Source organism: Pogoniulus pusillus, chromosome 33 (assembly GCF_015220805.1).
Source record: "Pogoniulus pusillus isolate bPogPus1 chromosome 33, bPogPus1.pri, whole genome shotgun sequence".
NCBI classification, from domain to species: Eukaryota; Metazoa; Chordata; class Aves; order Piciformes; family Lybiidae; genus Pogoniulus; species Pogoniulus pusillus.
In genome coordinates, this window is record NC_087296.1 from 13,816,091 (window position 1) to 13,834,225 (window position 18,135).

Genomic DNA, 18,135 nt, shown 5'->3' on the forward strand with positions numbered 1-18,135 from the left:
TGGATTTTTCTGGTGTCAGATAAATTCTAATTTCCACTGTTGTCACCAGGAACAAATCTCATTTCATTGGCATTATGTCCTCTTATTTCATGCCAGAATCATAGAGTCATAGAATCAACCAGGTTGGAAGCTCATCCAGTCCAACCTATCCTCTGCTCCTGAGCCAGCCCAGGATGCCATTGGCTCTGCTGCCCACCTGGGCACTGCTGCCTCCTCTGCAGCTCCTCTCTCCCAGCACCCCCAGCTCCCTCTCTGCCTGGCTGCTCTCAGCCACTCTGGCCCCAGCCTGTAGTGCTGCTTGGGGTTGTTGTGGCCAAAGTGCAGAACCCTGCACTTGGCCTTGTTCAATCTCATCCCCTTGGCCTCTGCCCACCCATCCAGCCTGGCCAGGTCCCTCTGCAGGGCTCTCCTCCCCTCCAACAGCTCCACAGCTGCTCCTAGCTTGGTGTCATCTGCAAACTCACTGCTGCTGGACTCAATGCCCTGCTCCAGATCATCAATAAAGATATTGAACAGGACTGTGCCCAGCACTGATCCCTGGGGCACACCACCAGTGCCAGCTGCCAATTGGTTGTGGCACCATTCACCACCACACTCTGGTGGTGATCCCTGATCCCTTGGCCATGCTGTAGGTGCTTTGTGATGGCACTCAAGATGACCTGTTCCATGCCCTTGCCTGGCACTGAGCTCAGGCTGACAGATCCAGAATTTTCCAGTTCCTCCCTCTGGCCCTTCTTGTGGATGGGATCACACTGGCAGCTTCCAGTCACTCCAGACTGAGTGACTCAGTGAAGAACCCACTCTGCTCAGCTGAGTCAAGCTAGTCAGTGCTCACAGAACTGTGTAGCTACAAGGAGTGCCAAGGCAAGGGGTGATGGGGACAAGTTGCTGCTGGGGACATTGCCATTGGACTGCAGAAGGAAATGCTTCCCCATGAGCACAGGAGATGCTGGAAGCATCTCCCAGGGGAAGCAGTGGAGTGCCCTGCACTGGGCAGGTGGAAGGTCCAGCTTGCAGGGTGCTGGGGCAGCTCTTTTCAGCTCCACTGTCACCTAGAAAGGCTGGAGCAGAGGAGCCCTGGGGGCCCTTCCAGCCTGGCAATCTCTGACTGTGTGTCTGTGATGCTCTCAGAGGGGATCACTGCAGGCTGGTTTCTAATGGTGTCTGTGTGTTCTGTTGCAGAAGGCAGATGCTGTGAGAGTCACCACCTTCACTGGCTGCGTGGGTGAAACCTTCCTAGACAGCAAGCCCATAGGGCTGTGGAATTTCAGGGACATTGAGGGAGACTGCAAGGGCTGTGCAGTCAGGTAGGTACACACTGCCTGGTGCTCAGGCTGCATGGGAACCTGTCTGCAGTCACACTGCATCCTGTGGCAAGCAGCAGGAGTTTCCACAGCAGCCATCAGGTTCCAATTGACACTTTCAGTCTGTTAGCACCTGGTCTTGGGGGTGTCAGTGGGTGCCAAAATGCCCAGGAGCCAGCACTGGTCACTGGCAGCCCAGAGCCAGCTGTGTGCTGCCTGCAGGGAGAGCAGCAGCACAGGGAGGGGATTCTGCCCCTCTGCCCTGCTCTGCTCAGACCTCACCTACAGCACTGCCTCCAGTGCTGGGGAACCCAGGGTCCAAGGGAAGCCACCAAGATGATCACAGAGCTGGAGAACCTCCCTGTGAGGAGAGCCTGATGGAAGTGAGGCTGCTCAGCCTGGAGGAGGAGAGATCTCAGAGCAGCTTTCCAGACCTGAAGGGGGCTAGAGGAGAGCTAGGGAGGGACTTTTGACAGGGGATGGCAATGGCAGGATGAGGGACAATGGCTTTGAGCTGGGAGAGGGAGGAGTGAGACTGGAGAGGAGGCAGAAATTCTTGAGAGTGAGGCTGGGGAGACACTGGCACAGGTTGAGGGTGGTGAGGCACTGGCACAGGCTGCCCAGGGAAGCTGTGGATGCTCCTGCCTGGAGGTGTTCAAGGCCAGGTTGGATGAGGCCTTGAGCAGCCTGAGCTGGTGGGAGGAGTCCCTGCCCATGGCAGGGGGTTGGAACTGGGTGATCTTTGGGATCTCTTCCAACCCAACCCATTCTGTGCATCTGTGATAAATGTGGGCATTGTCTTAGCAGAACTGAGGCAATGTAGCTCCTCTGGTGGGAAAGCTCCTGCCAGCCTGTGACCAGGGCTAGTTAAAACGAGAGGGGGAGATCCACAGTGGGGCTCAGTCTTGCTCCTGGACAGCTGTGCTGTGGGTTCCTGCATCTCTTAGCACGGAGCAGAGCACCTCAGAGTGCCTTTCTCAGGCACCAGTAAGCAGAGGTTCCCACGAGGAAGGGCATTTCCATCCTCAAACAGGTATGGGAGATCCTGTCCCCATGAGAGACCTCTGCTTCCATAGCAGGTGAGGGACCCATTCAGGCAGCACCAAGATCCACATCTGTCAGCTCAGGACTCCCTTCCCTTATGTCTTTCAACATCGATTCCTGTCCTTAGACAGCTGTGATGGTCACTCCTCTTCCCCACCAGACTAATCTCTAACTGCTTTCCAGAGCCATGTCTCAGCTTCCAAGGCTGAGGCCCTTGTGCAGAGGCACCACTGCAGCGCAGTCCTGGCAGCTGCCATGCAAAGAGCAGAGGCTCTGGGGCTCTTACAGCCCTTCCCAGAGCAAACCCAAACTTCATCACAAGACTAATGAGTACATGAAGCTGGTTTGCATTCAAGATTGCCACATGAGCCATCACAGACCCTGAGGTTCACAGAGTGGATTAGAGGGGCAGTGGTGAGCAGGTCAGGAGAGGTTCTCCTCCCCCTCTACTCTGCCCTGGTGAGGCCACATCTGGAATATTGTGCCCAGTTCTGGGCCACTCAGATCAAGAAGGGCCTCAGGGAGCTGCTTGAATGAGTCCAGCCCAGAGTCACAGACCTGCTGCAGGCAGGGGAAGCTCTCCTGTGAGGCCAGGCTGAGGGAGCTGGGGCTGGGAGCTGGCAGCAGAGCAGCCTGAGGGCTGCCCTCAGTGCTGTGCTAAGGATGTGCAGGGCAGTGCTGGGAGGATGCAGCCAGGCTCTGCCCAGGGGTGGCCAAGGGCAGCACAAGGGGCACTGGGGGCAAGCTGGAGCAGAGGAGGTGCCATGGGAACAGGAGGGGAACCTTTGTCAGTGTGAGAGTGCTGGAGCCTGGAGCAGGCTGCCAGAGAGGCTGTGGAGACTTTCAAGAAGGGGCTGCTCTGGAGACTTTCAAGCCCCACCTGGATGTGTTGCTGTGTGCCCTGCCCTGGGTGCTGCTGCTGTGGCAAGGGGTTGGACTGGATGATCTCTGGAGGTCCCTTCCAGCCCCTAACACTCTGTGGTTCTGTGAACATTTCCTCTCCACCTTCCTGGCAGCCTGCCTGGAGCTGACCTTGCAGCTCCACTTCTCCCAGCAGGCGTTTGGTAGGAAACCAAACCAGACCAGAAAGACTCCCAGGAGGTGTCCTGTGACTGCCCTAACCCCCCCAGAGCTTTTAACCTCTGAGCACAAAGGCAAGCTGTTGGAATTGTCCCTTTTCAGCCCGCAGGTGGCAGACGGTGAGGGGACAGTGCAGTTTGATGGGGACAGCTACGCCGTGGTGAGCCGCCCAGCCCGCTGGAACCCCAACATCTCCACCGTCACATTCAAGTTCAGGACCTTCTCATCCACTGCCCTGCTGATGTATCTTGCCACTGACGACTTGGTAAGGATAAGAGGCTGCTCAGCACACTCCTCACAAGCCTCATGCCATCTCTGCAGTGGGTGAACCCAGTGCAGTGCTGTCCTGGCATGGCACTGCCTGGTGTGATGCTCGAAGTGAGGACAGTGTGGATGTGGCTGCCCAGGGACTGAGGCACTGAGTCAGCCTGAGGGAGGCTCAGGGGTGACCTTATTGCTGTCTACAACTACCTGAAGGGTGGTTGTGGCCAGGGGGAGGTTGCTCTCTTCTCTCAGGTGGCCAGCACCAGAACAAGAGCACACAGCCTCAGGCTGTGCCAGGGGAGATTTAGGCTGGAGGTGAGGAGAAAGTTCTTCCCTGAGAGAGTCATTGGACACTGGAATGGGCTGCCCGGGGAGGTGGTGGAGTCGCCGTCCCTGGGGCAGTTCAAGGCAAGGTTGGATGTGGCACTTGGTGCCATGGTCTGGCCTTGAGCTCTGTGCTAAAGGGTTGGACTTGATGATCTGTGAGGTCTCTTCCAACCTTGGTGATACTGTGATACTGTGATACTGTGTGAGTCCAGCTCTTCTGAAAAGATGGAGATAATTATTACTGAGCTCTAATTTATCCCAAATATTCCCCTGTCCAAACATTGTCAGCTGTGGTTGAGCACTGAGAGTTGTGAGGGCAAGGAGAATGTGGGAAGAGACAACCCTAGACACAAGTCCCACTGATAAAAAGGAGATGTTTGATGTGAGTGGCACTGAAGGGGAACTAAACTCAGTGTCAGTCCAGGCTGTGGCATGCTGAGATTGAAAGCAGCCCTGCAGAGAAGGGCTTGAGGGTGCTGATGGGGCAGAAGCTGCACAGGAGCCAGCAATGGGCACTGGCAGCACAGAAGGCAGCCTGGGCTGCAGCCAAAGTGTGTGCAGCAGAACAAGAGAGGTGATTCTACCACTCTGCTCTGCTGAGATCTCACCTTCAGTGCTGTGTCCAGCTCTGGAGTCTTCAACACAAGAGGCACTTGGACCTGCTGGAGCAGGTCCAGAGGAGGTGACAAAGGTTATCAGAGAGCTGGAGCACCTACCCTATGGGACAGGCTGGGAGAGTTGGGGGTGTTCAGCCTGGAAAGGAGAAGCTTTGGGGAGAGCTTAGAGAATCTTTGCAGGGTACCTACAGGAAGGCTGGGGAGGAACTGTTCAGAAGGGCCTGTAGTTATAGGATGAGGGCCAACGGTCTGAAACTGGAGCAGAGGAGGCTTAGGCTTGACATCAGGAGGAAGTTCTGCACCATGAGAGTGGTGAAATACTGGAGCAGGTTGCTCAGAGATGTGAAGGCCTCATCCCTGGAGACATTCAAGGTCAGTCTTGATGTGGCTCTAAGCAATCTGCTCTAGCTGGAGATGTCCCTGCTGACTGCAGGGGGGGTTGGACAAGATGACCTTTGAAGGTCCCTTCCAACCTGCTGCATGAAGTGATTCTGTGAATGGTGCAACAAACAGGCTGTGATGGTGCTCACATGTTGCTGAGGTCTGGAAATGAAGCCCCTTACACTTAGCAAGAGCACCTAAGCAGCAGTTGTCAGCTCACAGCCACAGCCACACCTGTGTGCACACAGGGAGCAGCTACTCACCAGGACAGCTGGCCAGGGCCTTACATGAGTGAGGAGTATCTCAGCAGCTCTGGTGCAGCCTGGGAGCGTTTGCACATGGCCCAGCAGTGCTGCACAGCCATTCTCCCTCCAGGCCTGAAGAACTCCTGAGCACTGAACAGAAGCTGTCTTTGTGTGAACCACTCTTACCTCAGGTCCCTGTGTTTTGAGGCAAGCCACCAGAGCAGCCCTGGGGGAAAGGCCCTGGGGGTCTGGGCTGATGCAAAGCTCAGCAGGAGCCTGCAGTGTGAGTGCAGCCCAGACACAACCCTGTGCTGGGCTGCAGCAAGAGCAGTGTGGGCACAGGGCAAGGGAGGGGATTCTGCCCCTTGGCTCTGCTCTCCTCACACCCCACCTGCAGCCCTGGGGGCAGTTCTGGAGCCCCCAGCACAAGCAGCACATGGAAGTGTTGGAGCCAGTGCAGAGGAGGCCACCAAGATGCTGAGAGGGCTGCAGCAGCTCTGCTCTGAGCACAGGCTGGGAGAGTTGGGGCTGTGCAGCCTGGAGAGGAGAAGGCTTGGAGGAGACCTTGGAGTGGCCTTGCAGGATCTGGAAGAGGCTCCAGGAGGGCTGGGGAGGGACTATTGACAAGGTCTGGGAATGAGAGGAGGAGGAGGAATGGGTTTGAAGTGGCAGAGGGGAGATGGAAACTGGATGTGAGGAAGAAGTTGTTTGCAGTGAGGGTGGTGAGAGACTGGCACAGGTTGACCAGGGAGGTTGTGGAGCACAGAAGCACCCAATGTGATCAAAGATCACATTGGGTGCTTCTGTGCTCCACAACCTCCCTGGAGGTGTTCAAAGCCAGGCTGGATGAGACCTTGAGCAATCTGTTCTAGTGGGAGGTGTCCCTGCCTATTGCAGGGGGTTGGAACTGGCTGATCCTTGAGGTCCCTTCCAACCTAAACCCATTCAGTGATTCTCTGCTTTGCTGCAGTTAGCAAGGAGGCTGCTGCTGCTGACTGACTGGAGGTAAAGACAACATGTTATTATGATAATGAAGCACTTCATTTTTCTAATTAACTTTTGTAATTGAATATTGGAAGTCTCATTAATGTAATTATTTTTGATGATTGTGTGTAATTATTTTGTATAATTATGTGGCTTCCTAGGCAAAATTACTCACTTAAACTCCTGGAAAAGCCTGGGAGCTGGAAAGAAACTGCTCCCTGAGACAATTTGTCTCTTAAGACTTTGAGGATGCTATTTCTAGTGATTAGCAGCACTAATAATTAGTGTCTGGAACACTGAGTTTGTTAAATTATAGAATCACAGAATCAAGCAGGTTGGAAGAGAGCTCCAAGCTCAGCCAGCCCCACCTAGCACCCAGCCCTGGCCAAGCAACCAGACCATGGCACTAAGTGCCCCAGCCAGGCTTGGCTGCAACACCTCCAGCCACAGCCACTCCACCACCTCCCTGGGCAGCCCATTCCAATGCCAATCACTCTCTCTGACAACAACTTCACAGTATCACCACCACCAAGGTTGGAAGAGACCTCACAGATCATCAAGTCCAACCCTTTACCACAGTGCCCAAGGCTAGACCATGGCACCAAGTGCCACATCCAACCTTGCCTTGAACTGCCCCAGGGACGGCGACTCCACCACCTCCCCGGGCAGCCCATTCCAGTGTCCAATGACTCTCTCAGGGAAGAACTTTCTCCTCACCTCCAGCCTAAATCTCCCCTGGCACAGCCTGAGGCTGTGTCCTCTTGTTCTGGTGCTGGCCACCTGAGAGAAGAGAGCAACCTCCTCCTGGCCACAACCTCCCCTCAGGTAGTTGCAGACAGCAATAAGGTCTCCCCTGAGCCTCCTCTTCTCCAGGCTAACCAATCCCAGCTCCCTCAGCCTCTCCTCGTAGGGCTGTGCTCAAGGCCTCTCCCCAGCCTCGTTGCCCTTCTCTGGACACGCTCAAGCATCTCAATGTCCCTCCTAAACTGGGGGCCCAGAACTGAACACAGTACTCGAGGTGTGGTCTGAGCAGTGCAGAGTACAGGGGCAGAATGACCTCCCTGCTCCTGCTGGCCACACCATTCCTGATGCAGGCCAGGATGCCACTGGCTCTCTTGGCCACCTGGGCACACTGCTGGCTCATGTTCAGGTGGGTATCAATCAGCACCCCCAGATCCCTCTCTGTCTGGCTGCTCTCCAGCCACTCCGACCCCAGCCTGTATCTCTGCATGGGGTTGTTGTGGCCAAAGTGCAGCACCCTGCACTTGGAGCTATTGAAGCCATCCCCTTGGACTCTGCCCATCTGTGCAGGCAGTCAAGGTCCCGCTGCAGAGCCCTTCTGCCCTCCAACCCAGTCACATCTGCCCCCAGCTTAGTGTCATCTGCAAACTTGCTGCCAGGCAAGCAGCACCAGAACGAGAGGACACAGCCTCAGGCTGTGCCAGGGGAGATTTAGGCTGGAGGTGAGGAGAAAGTTCTTCCCTGAGAGAGTCATTGGACACTGGAATGGGCTGCCCGGGGAGGTGGTGGAGTCGCCGTCCCTGGAGCTGTTCAAGGCAGGACTGGACGTGGCACTTGGTGCCATGGTCTGGCCTTGAGCTCTGTGCTAAAGGGTTGGACTTGATGATCTGTGAGGTCTCTTCCAACCCTGATGATACTGTGAGACTGTGATACTGCCCTGGGCCTCTCACCCAGCGAGCACAGCCTGATTCGTGTGTCTGTGCTTTTCCCTGGCAGAAGGATTTCATGAGTGTGGAACTCAGCGAGGGGCGAATAAAGGTCAGCTACGATCTGGGCTCGGGCACAGCTTCTGTTCTCAGCAGCCAGAACCACAACGATGGCAGATGGAAAGCTTTCACCCTGTCAAGAGTTCAGAAGCAAGGTGAGTTGCTGTGGTGTCAGCAGCGTGGCTTTCTCAGCTGCTGGTGCACTGCAGCTGAGCACCTAATGGTGGGGAAGATGCTGTGCGTCAGCGCTGGCGGTCAGAAGCTGCAGCGGTTTGGCAACCTCTTGTGCTTGGATTGGACCACTTCTGATTGCAGTACCTTGAGTGCTGTGTCCAGTTTTGGGCTCCTCAGCTCCAGAGAGATGTTGAGGTGTTGGAAGGTGTTGAGAGAAGGGCAGCAAGGCTGGGGAGGGGCCTGGAGCACAGCCCTGTGAGGAGAGGCTGAGGGAGCTGGGGGGGTGCAGCCTGCAGCAGAGGAGGCTCAGGGCAGAGCTCATTGCTGTCTGCAGCTGCCTGCAGGGAGGCTGTAGCCAGGTGGGGTTGGGCTCTGCTGCCAGGCACCCAGGGACAGAAGAAGGGGACACAGCCTCAAGCTGTGTCAGGTTCAGGCTGGATGTTAGGAGGAAGTTCTTCACAGCAAGAGAAATTGGCATTGGAATGGGCTGCGTGGGGAGGTGGTGGAGTCCCCATCCCTGGGGGTGTTTCAAAGGAGGCTGCATGAGGCACTGGGTGCCAGGGGTTAGTTAATTAGGTGCTAGGTGCTAGGTTGGACTGGATGATCTCAGAGGTCTCTTCCAACCTGGCTAATTCTGTGATTCTGACTCTGTGGAGGTGTGGGGAGTGGCATGTGAGTGGCTGCAGTGCCCAGCAGGCTCCTTGTGAGCAGGTAGCTTACTTTTCAGGCAGAACTTTGCTCTAGAGTTGTGTAAATTACGTTCAGAGGGGAGGGGGTGGGGAGCAGCTTTTTCATCAGTTCCCTGGGGGTGGTGACAATCCTAACCCAAAGCTGGGTGACTGCTAAGACAGCAACAGCTCTCATGCTGTGCAGCCCTCTCGTGCTCAGCAGATGCCAGAGCAGTGACTTCTGCACTGCTGCTTGTCTGCACCCAACCCACACACTCAGCTCTGTCCTGCTCCCTGCTGCTGCATGCCCTGCTCTGGATCTGCATGGAAACCCCCAGGATGGCTTTTACTGGCCCTTGGACTCGTTCCTGGTGCCATGTCTGAAGAGGTGGCATTTGATAAGATGCCAGCCTGCTTTTTTCTGGTTGTTCTTAGCTAGTTAGTGCTGGGCTGGTAGAAACTTAGCTGAGCCAGGTTCATTTTATGTAGGGCACTGTGACATTCTCTCCTGAAGCCTTGCTGCATTCTCAATCTTCAGGGTGACAGACTCCTTCTCCTCTGCCCCTTGCAGTGCCAGTTCTCTACCTGACCTTGGCATCTCACAGCCCCACTCTCTTGTCATTTGGATGAAGTAGGCCTGGGTGCTGGGACCCTGGGCAGAATAACTTGGATCTCTCTCTTGTGGGTTTGCTGCACTTCCAGAGGAGGGAGGCCTCCTTGCTAGCCACTTGTCTTAGCACACACTTACATCAAGAGGTGTTAAGATGAAACAGGATGCCACAGGGCTGCAATTTGGGCAGAAGGATGCCCATGAGCCAGCAGTGTGCCCTGGTGGCTAAGACCAATAGCATCCTTGAGTGGATTAGAGGGGCAGTGGTGAGCAGGTCGAGGGAGGTTCTCCTCACCCTCTACTCTGCCCTGGTGAGGCCACATCTGGAATATTGTGCCTAGTTCTGGGCCAGTCAGGTCAAGAAGGACCTCTGGGAACTGCCTGAAAGAGTCCAGCCCCCAAGGAAGAGCCCAGCCCAGAGCTCCCAAGCTGCTGCAGGCAGGGGAAGCTCTCCTGTGAGGCCAGGCTGAGGGAGCTGGGGCTGGGAGCTGGCAGCAGAGCAGCCTGAGGGCTGCCCTCAGTCCTGTGCTAAGGATGTGCAGGGCAGTGCTGGGAGGATGCAGCCAGGCTCTGCCCAGGGGTGGCCAAGGGCAGCACAAGGGGCACTGGGGGCAAGCTGGAGCAGAGGAGGTGCCATGGGAACAGGAGGGGAACCTTTGTCAGTGTGAGAGTGCTGGAGCCTGGAGCAGGCTGCCAGAGAGGCTGTGGAGTCTCCTGCTCTGGAGAGATTCAAACCTTTCTGAACTCTGTGACCTGCCCTGGTTGATCCTGCTCTGGCATAGGGCTTGGACTGATGATCTTCCAAGGTCCCTTCCAGCCCCTAAGGTTCTGTGGTTATTAATGAATCAGAATCATTGAATCAGTCAGGGTTGGAAGGGACCACAAGGAGCAGCCAGTTCCAACCCCCCTGCCATGCCCAGGGACACCCTACCCTAGAGCAGGCTGCCCACAGCCTCAGCCAGCCTGGCCTCAAACACCTCCAGCCATGGGGCCTCAACCACCTCCCTGGGCAACCCATTCCAGCCTCTCACCACTCTCCTGCTCAACAACTTCCTCCTCCCCTCCAGCCTCACTCTCCCCATCTCCAGCTTTGCTCCATTGCCCCCAGTCCTGGCACTCTCTGAGAGCCTAAAAAGTCCCTCCCCAGCTGTTTTGTAGCCTCCTTCAGATCCTCGAAGGTCCCCTGGGAGCCTCCTCTGCTCCAGCCTGCACAGCCCCAACTCTGTCAGTCTGTGCTCAGAGCAGAGCTGCTGCAGCCTCTGAGCATCCTCCTGGGATGCCTCCCATGTGTGGCAGCTATAGAAATGAGAAGCCAATGGATCTGTTCATGTAAGGTACAGCAGGGAAGTCTTAACTCCCACTCAGTTCTCTTTCAGCCCTGCAAAGGGTAGTTTGATTTCAGCTTTTGCACATCCCTTCACTCTTTGGAGCCAGCTGCTGCTACGAGAGACTCACCTGCAGCAAGAGCTTCTATCAAAGGCTCTTCCTCCCATCCTCCCATCACTCCTTCCTCTCCATGGATTATGCATTGCCTCTTCTTGCCAGTCCTCCTTTGAAGTCTCCTAAGAGCTTGACAGGCCTTTCATTGCCAGGCTCGCTCCATTCCTTCTTTCGCCAGACACCAGGCTGGCTGCTTTAGTAGCTAAAACGAAAGTTCAGTTCGTTCCTTAGGTGTGCAAATTAGGAGCAATCGCTTGCGTCTCACTGTCTGAGGAAGAACGAGAGGGGAAACAAAGGAGGGAGGGAGGAAGGCAGGCAGAAAAGGAAGGGAGGGAGGGAGGGAGGGAGGGAGGGAGGGAGGAAGGAAGGAAGGAAGGAAGGAAGGAAGGAAGGAAGGAAGGAAGGAAGGAAGGAAGGAAGGAAGGAAGGAAGGAAGGAAGGAAGGAAGGAAGGAAGGAAGGAAGGAAGGAAGGAAGGAAGGAAGAAAAGAAGGGAGGGAGGGAGGGAGGGAGGGAGGGAGGGAGGGAGGGAGGGAGGGAGAAAAGAAGGGAAGGAAGGAAGGAAGGAAGGAAGGAAGGAAGGAAGGAAGGAAGGAAGGAAGGAAGGAAGGAAGGAAGGAAGGAAGGAAGGAAGGAAGGAAGGAAGAAAAGAAGGGAGAGAGGGAGGGAGGGAGGAAAGAAAGAAGGGAGGGAGGGAGGGAGGGAGAAAAGAAGGGAAGGAAGGAAGGAAGGAAGGAAGGAAGGAAGGAAGGAAGGAAGGAAGGAAGGAAGGAAGGAAGGAAGGAAGGAAGGAAGGAAGAAAAGAAGGGAGAGAGGGAGGGAGGGAGGAAAGAAAGAAGGGAGGGAGGGAGGGAGAAAAGAAGGGAAGGAAGGAAGGAAGGAAGGAAGGAAGGAAGGAAGGAAGGAAGGAAGGAAGGAAGGAAGGAAGGAAGGAAGGAAGGAAGGAAGAAAAGAAGGGAGAGAGGGAGGGAGGGAGGAAAGAAAGAAGGGAGGGAGGGAGGGAGGGAGGGAGGGAGGGAGGGAGGGAGAAAAGAAGGGAAGGAAGGAAGGAAGGAAGGAAGGAAGGAAGGAAGGAAGGAAGGAAGGAAGGAAGGAAGGAAGGAAGGAAGGAAGGAAGGAAGGAAAGAAGGGAGAGAGGGAGGGAGGGAGGAAAGAAAGAAGGGAGGGAGGGAGGGAGAAAAGAAGGGAAGGAAGGAAGGAAGGAAGGAAGGAAGGAAGGAAGGAAGGAAGGAAGGAAGGAAGGAAGGAAGGAAGGAAGGAAGGAAGGAAGGAAGGAAGGAAGGAAGGAAGGAAGGGCAGGCAAGCCCTTTCTTTGCATCCCTATAACAGATTATCCCTTTCTTCCTTGGCTCAGCTTAGCACTTTCCCCTGTGCCCTGCCCCTGCCATTGACGTTTCCATCCTGTATCAACCCCCCCCCTGTAAAACATCCACGGAGCCAGAGTTCAAAGGGGCTGGTTGTGTGCAGTGCATCACTGACTCCAGGCTGAGATTCCACATGGCAGCAGCTGAGGGTTGAAGATGGTTTAGTGACTGCTCACCAATCTAAGGCACATCATGCCAAGGCTCAGCAGACTTTGCCACTGGGAACATCCTGCTCACCCTTGGGCTGAAAGTCACTGTGAAACGATCCTTTCTGCCTTGACTTTGTCCTGAAGTGTTAGCCCCAGGTTCCACTGCCACAAAGAGCACACCAAAGTGAAACAGGGCTGGAGAACACCTAAGGATCCAGCCTAGAGAACTGCTACAGCTTGTCAGGTTGTTATGGAAACAGGAGAGTGCAGTCTCTTCCTCTGCCCATAACTGCCAGCTTGGAAACACACTGCTTTAATTGCAGATCACAACCCCCCCCCTCGCCTCTCCCTGCACCTGTTAACCTTCCAGCTCTTTCTCTGTGGCTTTCTTACATCATTGGTCAGGTCTGATGTTTTTTGACACTCCTCTCAAATGTCTTTCAGCCAACATATCAATTGTAGACATTGACACCAATGAAGAAGAGACCTTAGCAGCAACTTCTGCAGGCAGCCACTTCGGCCTCAACTTAAAAGGACATGAGAAGATCTATTTTGGGGGATTGCCCACTCTGAGAAATCTGAGGTAAGGAGGCTCACACCACTTTCTTTCCCTTGGCTTTAGGGGCTGTAAATGCAAGAGAGTCTCACTCTCTGGCTGTATTGCTGATGGTCACCTGCAGGGAGGGAATGGTAAGTTCCCAGTGTCCCTTACAGCACCACGGCAGAGCAGCACTTTGGTGTCCCTGTGCTTGGCACTGTGGAGGCTGCATCTTGAGTATTGGGTTCAGTTCTGGGTCACTCACTGCAGGAAGGACATTGAGATGCTGGAGTGTGTCCAGAAAAGGGCAACAAAGCTGCTGAGGAGACCTGAATACAAGTCCTGTGAAGAGCAGCTGAGGGAGCTTGGAAAAGGGAAGACTCTGGGAGGACCTTAGAGCTGCCTTCCAGTGCCTGGAGGGATCCTCCAGGAAGGGACTTTTCCCTAGGGTGTCTAGAGACAGAACAAGGGGAATGGTTTGGAGCTGAGGAAGAGCAGGGTTAGGCTGGAGCTGAGGAAGAAGTTCAGTGCGAGGATGGTGAGACTCTGGCACAGGCTGCCCAGGGAGGTTGTGGCTGCCTCCTCCCTGGGGATGTTCAAGGCCAGGTTGGATGAGGCCTTGGGCAACCAAGCCTAGCTGAGAGGTGTCCCTGCCCATGTGGGGAGGTTGGAGTAGGTGAATCTCTGAGGTGCCTTCCAGCCTGAGCCATTCTGTGGCTCTTTGATATGATGATACATTTCAGGACCCCTTAAATTCCTCCTGTGTCCAGAGGACTTCCAGTATGTGGTGCAGTGCTCTTGATATATTTAGTGGATACAGAATGAAATCTGGCAGCCTTTCACCTTCAGAAGCCTGCTGCTGAATTTCTTACACAAACAAAATCCCACTGCTTACTTCTGGTTTTCCTTTTGAAATGCTGAGCCATATTGTTGAGAAACCTGAGCTGAAGCTGTATTGAAGCTGAAGAAATAGCAGATGCTTGAATTCAGTGACTGCACTACATGGCTTTAAACAGGCCAAAACCCTTAGTTTAAGTCTAACTGAATATTCAGCAGGCTTACAAAGACAAGAACAAGAGCCTCTCTGCCAGAGAAAGAAGCCTGTTGCTGTGTCAGCTTTATCTGCCTGGCCTCACAACAGCCTCAAAGTGCTCTTGTGCACAAGGAGCTGCTGTGGTGAGCCCCCAGGCTGCTCTGCAGCTCAAAGAAAGGAGGTGTTTGTTAATAGGTTAATAACTGACCTCTGAAGTCAAATCAGCCAGCACTAAGAACCACCAATAGAACAGGGGGACACAGTCTCAAGTTGTGCCAGGGGAAGTATAGGCTGGATGTTAGGAGGAAGTTCTTCACAGAGAGAGTGATTGGCATTGGAATGGGCTGCCCAGGGAGGTGGTGGAGGCACCGTGCCTGGAGGTGTTCAAGAGCAGACTGGATGAGGCACTTAGTGCCATGGTCTGGTTGACTGGCTAGGGCTGGGGGATAGGTTGGACTGGCTGAGCTTGGAGCTCTCTTCCAACCTGCTTGATTCTGTGATTCTATGATGATTCTATGATCTATACTCTCATTTGTTCCTGAGATACAACACTGTAGCCTCTGTGGCTGTGCATTCACACCAGTGCAGCACCAGCTGCCTGCAGCCCTTATCTTCCAGCAAGGCCTTTGTGGCTGCTGAGATAATCAGCTACTGGGACCTGTGGCATGCATTTTGCCTACAGCTCTGATTCATTAGACACTGGGGCAAGATGAGTGTTAGGGTAAATTAGAGTCAAAAATAGTGAGAGGGGGATTAGGGCAGAGCTGAGCTGCTGCAAACAACAGGCGCTGGTAGCTGTGGCTTTGTAATTACCAGGTCGTGTCAGTGCTGCCAGATTCTTTTGCATGGTTTGCTTTTATTCATGGCCAAGCACAGCAACACGTTCCAACAGCTCTCTCACACACAGCACTTTAAGGTAGCTGTGTGCAGAGGAGCTCTGTTAATTACTGCAGCCTGAGAGTGTCTGCAGAAGGTGTCTGTCAGTGCTGTCGATCCACCTGGCTGGGAAATCCTTGAACCTTGCTAATGACTGCAATTTGCTGCTATTAATGTCATTTGGATTGCTTTAACGTTGGTTTTTCTGTCTCTCTCCCTCACCCTAGTATGAAAGCCAGGTAAAACCAATCAGATTGCTTGCATGCCCTGCATGTGTCTGCAGCAAGTGCAGCTTGCAAGCCCAGCGCAGCAGCAGCCCATGGGCAGTGCCACAGCAGCTGCTAGGCTCAGGCTGCTCCTTCAGTGAGCTGCTTCTGCTGCAGCAAGCAAACCTGCTCCCATCTGCTTAATGCTCCCAGGCTGTGCATACACCTGCACAAGCAAGTTTTCTTCTCTTCACACAGCTGATTACTTCAGCTGTGCTGGTTTGTGACGCTGGAATGCCTCAGAAGCAAAGCTGCCACAAGCTGTGCTGGCTGGGTGGGATGAGGTCAGCTGTATGAGGTTCAATAAGGCCAAGTGCCAGGTCCTGCACGTGGGTCACAACAAGCTCATGAACACTGAGAGCCAATGGCATCCTGGGGGGCACCAGGAAAAGTGTGGCCAGCAGGGCTAGGGAGGTTCTTCTCCTCCTCTATTCTGCCCTAGTGACACCACAGCTGCAATCCTGTGTCCAGTTTTGGGCTCCCCAGTTCAGGAGAGACAGGGACCTGCTGGAGACAGGCCAGCAGAGAGCCACCAGGGTGAGAGGAGATCTGAGCAATGTGTACAAATAGCTGAGAGGTGCCTGGGGCCAGGCTCTTTTGGGTAGTCAGCAGCAGTAAGCCAAGGAGCAATGGATACAAACTGGAACAGAGAAGGTTTCACCTCGACACGAGGAGTAACTTCTGTAGAGTGAAGGTGACAGAGCCCTGGAGCAGGCTGCCCAGAGGGGTTGTGGAGTTTCCTGCTCTGAAAAGCCACCTGGATGCATTCCTGTGCAGGCTACCCTGGGTGGTGCTGCCTTGGCAGGGGCTTGGACTGGATGAGCTCTGGTGATCACTTCAAACCTCTGAAGTCCTGTGAACACTCCAGGCTTGGGGCAGAGTGGCTGGAAAGTTGCCTAGCAGAGAAAGACCTGGGGGTTACCTGAACATGAGCCAGGGGGAGCTCAGGTGGCCAAGAAAGCCACCAGCATCCTGGCCTGGATCAGCAATAGTAGGGAAGTGATCATGCCTCTGTAAGGACACTGCTGAGGCCACACTTTGAGTTCTGGGTTCATATTTGGGCCACTCACTGCAAGAAAAACATTGAGGGGCTGGAGTATGTCCAGAGAAGGGCAACAAAGCTGGTGAGGGGTCTGGAGAACAGGGCTGGGCAGGAGCAGCTGAGGAATCTGAAGGGAGGTTGCAGTGAGCTGGGAGTTGGGCACTTCTGTCTAGTACCCAGTGACAGGAGGAGAGGAAATGGCCTGAAAGTGTTCCAGGGGAGGGTTAGGTTGGAGATGAGGCAAAATGTCTTTGGTGCAAGAGTGGTCAGGGATTGGAACAGGCTGCCCAGGTGGGGGAGTCCCCATGGCTGGAGGTGTGGACCTGGGGACATGGTGTAATGGCCATGGTGGTGTTAAGCTGATGGTTGGGTTGGATGATCTTAGAGGTCTTTTCCAGCTGAAACAACTCAGTACTTTGATTCTAAGCTGCATTGCCAGGGCTGGTTCTGCCCCACAGGCTGCAAGAGCAGTCCCAGGTCAGGTACTGTAGCAGTTACTGAGAGGTTATGAAAGTGAATTGCAGATCTTTGTGAGCTTCACCACTTCTGAGCATGAGAGGAGGAGGATGAGGGGAGGGTGAAGGAGCTCACCTGTTTCTGACTGTGTTTGCAGTTATTGGTGTCTGCTGCTTCTGCTTTGACATGCTTAGATATCAAGTGAACTTCACTGTGTTTTGCAGCTTCATTCTTGGCTTGAATTAGAAAAACACAACTTAGACTCACACTCCTGATGCTGAGGAAGATTATTTCCTCCCAAGTTCCAGAAATCCCTGCTTGTGTTCCCTTGAAACTGAGTCTAGTCTGGAAAAATCAAAAAAGGCCAAGAATTTATGGCAGACCTGAGTGAAGTTGGACCTTGCTTTGTATGCTTTGGAAGGGAAGAAGGGGAAAAGGAAGTCTTCAGGAAACACCAAGCAAGTGTTCAATGTTTGCAAGGATGTGGAGTTCAGAGGGGTTGGGAATTGGAAGACAAGAGCTGATGGAGAGCAGGAGGGCAGTCTGTAACTGGGCAGAGCAGGAAGGGGGTAGGAACAGGAGTGGTCTCTGGATAGCAAAGCCAGGAGACTCTAGGAGCTCTTGGTAATGGTACAGCAAAACTGTTCTGCTGCTGGGAAGATGACTCCCTACAGGGGACTACTGAGATTGGACATCTGGAAGTTCTTTACTGTGGTGGTGGTGAGACACTGGAATGGGTTGCCCACAGAAGCTGTGGACTCCTCATCCTTGGCAGTGTTTAAGACCAGGCTGGATGAGGCTATGACCAACTTCACCTAGTGGGAGCTGTCTCTGCTCATGGCACAGAACCACAGAAACCTTCAGGTTGGCAAAGCCCCTCAGGATCACCAAACCCAACCCAGATCCCTACTCTACAAGGCTCACCCTAAGCCGTAGCCCCAAGCACCACATCCAAATGACTTTTAAATGCATCCAGGGTTAGTGACTCCACTACCTCCCTGGGCAGCACATCTCTTGCTGGGAGAAATACTTCCTAATATCCAGTCTAAACCTACCTAGTGGCAGCATGAGGCCATTGCCTCTTGTCCAGTCTAAACATCCCCAGTGGCAGCATGAGGCCATTGCCTCTTGTCCAGTCTAAACATCCCCAGTGGCAGCATGAGGCCATTGCCTCTTGTCCAGTCTAAACATCCCCAGTGGCAGCATGAGGCCATTGCCTCTTGTCCAGTCTAAACCTACCTAGTGGCAGCTTGAGGCCATTGCCTCTTGTCCAGTCTAAACATCCCCAGTGGCAGCATGAGGCCATTGCCTCTTGTCCAGTCTAAACATCCCCAGTGGCAGCATGAGGCCATTGCCTCTTGTCCAGTCTAAACATCCCCAGTGGCAGCATGAGGCCATTGCCTCTTGTCCAGTCTAAACATCCCCAGTGGCAGCATGAGGCCATTGCCTCTTGTCCAGTCTAAACATCCCCAGTGGCAGCATGAGGCCATTGCCTCTTGTCCAGTCTAAACATCCCCAATGGCAGCATGAGGCCATTGCCTCTTGTC

The 18,135-nt window shown here is 54.1% G+C and overlaps 1 protein-coding gene and 1 long non-coding RNA gene across 2 annotated transcripts in view; one reads left to right on the plus strand and one right to left on the minus strand.

Moving 5' to 3' along the window:
• LOC135189570 (uncharacterized) overlaps window positions 1-11,076 on the minus strand; it is a 45,151-nt gene extending 34,075 nt beyond the window's left edge. Inside the window, exon 1 of the long non-coding RNA XR_010308155.1 lies at window positions 10,881-11,076. This is a non-coding gene — a long non-coding RNA (uncharacterized LOC135189570). The remainder of the gene's footprint in view (window positions 1-10,880) is intronic.
• Window positions 1-18,135, plus strand: part of LAMA2 (laminin subunit alpha 2) — a 554,587-nt gene that overhangs the window by 493,410 nt on the left and 43,042 nt on the right. The window contains exons 48-51 of the mRNA XM_064170111.1: window positions 1,183-1,307; window positions 3,531-3,693; window positions 7,984-8,128; window positions 12,822-12,960. Of these exons, the coding sequence (XP_064026181.1) occupies window positions 1,183-1,307; window positions 3,531-3,693; window positions 7,984-8,128; window positions 12,822-12,960 (572 nt within the window). The remainder of the gene's footprint in view (window positions 1-1,182; window positions 1,308-3,530; window positions 3,694-7,983; window positions 8,129-12,821; window positions 12,961-18,135) is intronic.